At 41.6% G+C, this 4929-nt stretch overlaps 1 protein-coding gene across 1 annotated transcript; it reads left to right on the top strand.

Moving 5' to 3' along the window:
- Positions 1–235: 235 nt before the first annotated feature.
- Positions 236–1565, top strand: LOC120789471 (ALK and LTK ligand 2-like). The gene is made up of 4 exons (XM_040126200.1): positions 236–527; positions 1040–1093; positions 1310–1390; positions 1501–1565. The coding sequence occupies exons 1-4, from the start codon at positions 236–238 to the stop codon at positions 1563–1565; spliced, it is 492 nt and encodes a 163-aa protein (XP_039982134.1).
- The last annotated feature ends 3364 nt before the right edge of the window (positions 1566–4929 follow it).

Below are 4929 nucleotides of genomic sequence, written 5' to 3'. Positions count from 1 at the left end.
CCTGTAACAGTTACAAAACTTCCTCACTGTGTTCTCAGCGGGTGTAATGAGGATCTGGACCATTCAGAGGCAGAAATTATACGAGAACCACTTGGGTTTTGACATTTCTCCTCGATCTCTCCCGCAGGTGTCCGGTTCAACTCCCCCCCCCCCAGCGGCGCTGGATAAGGAGTTCACTTTTTGCTTTTCCTTTTTCTTTTCCTTGCGCTGTTCAGCCTCTCACTCCGCGGGAGCTATGAGTGGACTGCGCAGGCACTTCACCATGGGACTGGTGCTGCTGATGTGCACGCTCACCGGCCACTGCGGCGAGAGCGCGCCCTCGGCGGCGCCGGCGACGGCCGCGGCCGGCAGGGAGGCGCAGCTGGACTTGAGGCAGGTGGTAGAGATCGTGAGGCACGCGGAGGAGAGCCGGGGTCGGCAGAGCGCGAGGACGGACGCCCCGTCGACGTCGCGGGCGAAGACCTCATCTCCGGTGGCGCCAAAGGATTTACGCAGCTTGAAAAAGGACAGAGGAGATCAGGCTGTCGGTGAGTGGCGGCGTGTCATCTGGGCGTGACCTCAAGAGGATGCTGTAGCTATAATGGAAGATGTATCCCACCGGAACGTGTTTTGTATTCACATTGCAAAGACACTGTAGACAGGTGGGACAGAGTTAAAGGGCTGTTGCACCCAAATTAGGCCACTGAAAACATTTCCTCACTTGCCTCAAGTGGTATCTCAGAACCTAGACAAATGGCAGCAAAACTATCCACATGATTAGGTATTAACAGAGTTATGTGAGAATTCTTTTTTGAATTTTAGGTGGACCGACCCTTTAATGACTTCCTGGCAGTATCACCATTAGTTTTTGTGGATATCTTCCTTCACTGAGATGTCATGGTTTATTCAGGGTTTTCATTTACACAAAAGACACCGGATGTTCCCTGAGAAAGACCACTGTCGATAGGCCTTCTAATAAAAATGCATGTCGTTTCTATCTGAAGGCAGCTGTAGGTTGAAACTTGCAGCTATACCTGACACTCCTTCTCTCTTTCCACAGCTGTGTTCCCCAGAGATCTCAGAAAGAAGGAGAAATTCCTAAAACATATAACAGGTAAGGCATCATTGCAAACTACTGTGTAAGTGGCTCTCACGTGTCTGTGTGTCAAGTGTGAGAAAGTCAGGGAGACCCTATGTTTTTCCCTGAGGAAGTCAAACACACAAGAGGAGTGTATGACAGTCTTAGATAATGGCTGTGAAACAGATGTTCGTGCAGGTGGCCGCAGAGCTGGAGATGTTCTTAAAGCCTGTTCTCGTTCTCTCCTCTCAGGTCCGCTCTACTTCAGTCCCAAGTGCAGGAAGCAAGTGTACAGAGTCTACCACCACACCAGAGACTGCACAATACCTGCATGTAAGCTGCGATCACACCCTTAAACTATGAGGAATGACTTTGTTTATACAGTGTCACCACACCGTGTGGAAAGCAGCCACTCATAGTCTCTCCTTTTCACCTCGTTTCAGACTTCAAAAGATGTGCGCGGCTTCTCACACGGCTAGCCGGCAGCCTGCAGTGCACAGAGGGGTAGCACACACAAGGTAATATAATACTGTATATTCGCCTCTAATTCAAACAGACATGTCTTCTGCTGTTGAAGAGAAGATGTGTACACAGGACATAGGACGTAGAACACAGAGTTTAGCTAGGCCAGCGCACATGACATCGTGTGTAATACATGTAAACTGTTAAGTAACTAAAGATTCAAAGCCATGTGACAAGATGACAGCGGTAAAGGAAGTATTCAGATCATTTATTTCAGTAAAAGTAACAATATCGGGCTTTAAAAACACTGATTAGGATCACAGACACTAAGCATGATCACTTTCAAAAATGCACTGTTAAAGATTAATATCAATAATAAAAATTAGTTAAAAATGTCTTGAACAGCTACATCATTAAAATGCTGCTAACTCATTAATGCACCAATAATGGTAACCCAAACATATATAATAACATAGTACCCCAAAAGTAGCCATTCTACATAATTAGTACTACATCAAGTCTAGTTTGCTGATAATACCTATGTTCCTTTACTCAAGTAAAATTCTGAATGGGCTTTTAGGTGTAATGGAGTATTTTTATAGTGAGGTAGTGCAACTTTTCTGTGCAAAATGAATCCTGTACAAAACAAGGGCTTAAGTTCACAGGGTAAATATCATGTTTTTCTGGAGACACAGAGACAAATGTTCACAGGGTTGACACGAGTGCTGTGTTGATACACACAGGCTCTAGCAGCAGATCTGTGGCAAATCAAGTTTCCTAATTTATTGTTCGCGGTTCTCTTTGGAGAAGAAACCATTTGTCAGCTGCTGCCAAGTTTGAGACAGTGCTGAATTTCACATTCTCTTCATTGCAGGTTGAAGCCAAATACGAGTTCTCCAGAAGAAAAAAAAAAAAGCTTGGGAAAAAAGTGCCTTGGACAGTAAGAGGGAAACCTAAAATACTCTGAACATCCCCGACTGATATTAGGCACAGTATTGTCCTTTCAGTGAGGTCTGTTCTGCTAAGGCGCGGATTACAGCCACCCACCGCTCTGGCTGGGCCTTGATGGTTAGCTGTAACCACGAGGGAGCAACCGGGCAACAAAACCAGACCAAGATAAAGATGGTGAAACTGAAGAGTGGAGAAGAAAAAGAAACAAGTGGCCGAGAGCAACAATCATGGGGACTTTTTTTTCCTGCTGGCATCCAAAAAGATGTTGCTAAAAAAAAAAAAAAAAAAAAAAAAAAAAAAAAGGGATTGCATATTTTTATTTTGTTCATTTCTTTAAGAAAAGAGCAAAATCCAAATGTACTATTTTGAGTATGACTCACAATTGGTTCGCTCTGTACCTATTATGCAGACAGAAAGCTGTCACAGACCCCCGGCTGGCAGTCACAGCATAGTTTCACCCACTTGTGTGCACACTGACAAAGAACTGTGATTAAATTATTCATTGCATGAACATTTCTCTGCGCCTTTGTGAGACTTGTTTAAAAAGAGGTGGCGGTTGTAAGTCACAGCCCTCCTGTGGATTTTGGTAGAACGTGGTACAGTCAATATTTATATATTTGAAGTGTCACAAGGTTCCACTGTACATAATGTAGGCCATGATCGTTTAAAACAGGAGAAACATGTACATACTGTAAAACAAAACATAAGAGGAATCCATAAATTGAAGTGAACTGGCATTTATCAAATGGGTGTAAAATAAATATATATATTTAAAAATGAAATATATTTAAATAAATTATAAGATTGGTACAAACATGAATTGTCTTTGTTGTGTCTCGCGCAGTATTTTCTTTTAGGTTCCTGTTCTAAAATGAGGAATTTACCCTGAATGATCACACGACTGCACCGAGTCCTGGGACGACAGATTTGGGGAACTTCCTGCTGGATTTATAGACTGTTTAAAAAGGTTGACTCAGGTTTTTATTTAAAATAGAGGTTATCGCAAAATAATTTTTATGTTTACACTTTCCAGGATGTCGGTATACAGTTTTTCAGTCATAAAAACATTCACACCGGGAAAGACGTTCCTTTTTAAGGGGTCAGTTCACCATATTCTGTTGAAAGCATATTCTGTGGATTATCCAGAAAATGACTGATGGGAACACTTGGGTTGAAAAATGAGCTGTTCTTTGTAATCTGAGTGAAGTGGCCTTTCAATACATCTCTTTTTTTGGGGGTGTATTTTCGCTTTCATGTGATAGTGACAACAGATTTGACAGGAACTGAGGAGAAAAGAAAGGGATGATATGCAACAAAGGTCCCCAGTCAGATTCAAACTGTGGATGCTCGTAGGCGACCAGGATACCCTCATTTCTAATTTTTGAAAACCTAATTCAGACACTTTTAACAGCAAGAGACTTTGCTGTTGAATGTCTTACATGTCTTTTTTTTTTTTTTTTTTTTTAAAGCTGAGTACCACAAATGAAATTCCATTCCTCTTCGTTGTTTTGGAACGGAGACAGAAACGTCACTCTGTGTCACCAGACCCCTGGATGCAACTGCTGCATAATGAATATGTTATGGAGAAAGTATTTGGTCAGAATCACAGTTTCTTCAGGTTAAATGACAAGAAAACATTAACACTGTTTGGCAGACATTTAAAAGAATATGCTTATTCAATTTTTTCAGAGTCAGATGTGAAGATTGACGGCACTCTCATTACTGTTACACTACATTATACGTTATATCTGTGTGGGTGTGTTTGTACAGGTTGTTTGGCATAGGAAGTAGCTAATAGCATTGCTTATTTTGCCTGATGTGCTTTTTTTTCAGTACCAAACAAAGCACAGATTGAACCACAATGTGCCCAAAGACTTAAAACCACTTCATAAATCACCAAGCTCAGAAAAAAAATGATATTTTTGAAACCAAACTGAGTCAAGCTCTGCCTCACACATCCTTCACAATGAAGGCCCTAATTCTAGCACAGACATAAAGACATGGAAACCACCAGTCACCATTTGGTTCTTCTTTCCTTTAACTCCACCCTCGTTTAATGTTTTACAGACGTTTCATAATGTTCTATCACTCACTACAATGAAACGACAACTCTGCTGGAAACGCATCACAACAAATGTATTTACATTTGTATTTACACTGATGAGTCCTCCACTGTGGAATGACCACCGTTTAACCAGTAAGGCGTGATTACCACACTGCAGAATAACTTTTGTGTCTGTAAAGAGGAATAACATTCCTGATTTCTTGTATTTGTTAGAATACCTCTATAGGACAATCAAGCATCCAGCAAAATACACAGGAAGATTAGCAATTTTCATCTTCGACCCCAGTGTCAACCTTTGACATGGGGACCTAAGATGTCCAGTCATGCATCATCATCTGCAGGAAATCTTCATTCATACAAAAAAACAGCATATTTCAAAACGTTAAGATGAAAT

This window comes from Xiphias gladius, chromosome 4, assembly GCF_016859285.1.
Source record: "Xiphias gladius isolate SHS-SW01 ecotype Sanya breed wild chromosome 4, ASM1685928v1, whole genome shotgun sequence".
NCBI classification, from domain to species: domain Eukaryota; kingdom Metazoa; phylum Chordata; class Actinopteri; order Istiophoriformes; family Xiphiidae; genus Xiphias; species Xiphias gladius.
The sequence above is the reverse complement of the archived record's forward strand: the minus strand, read 5'-3'. Positions and strand labels throughout refer to the sequence as shown.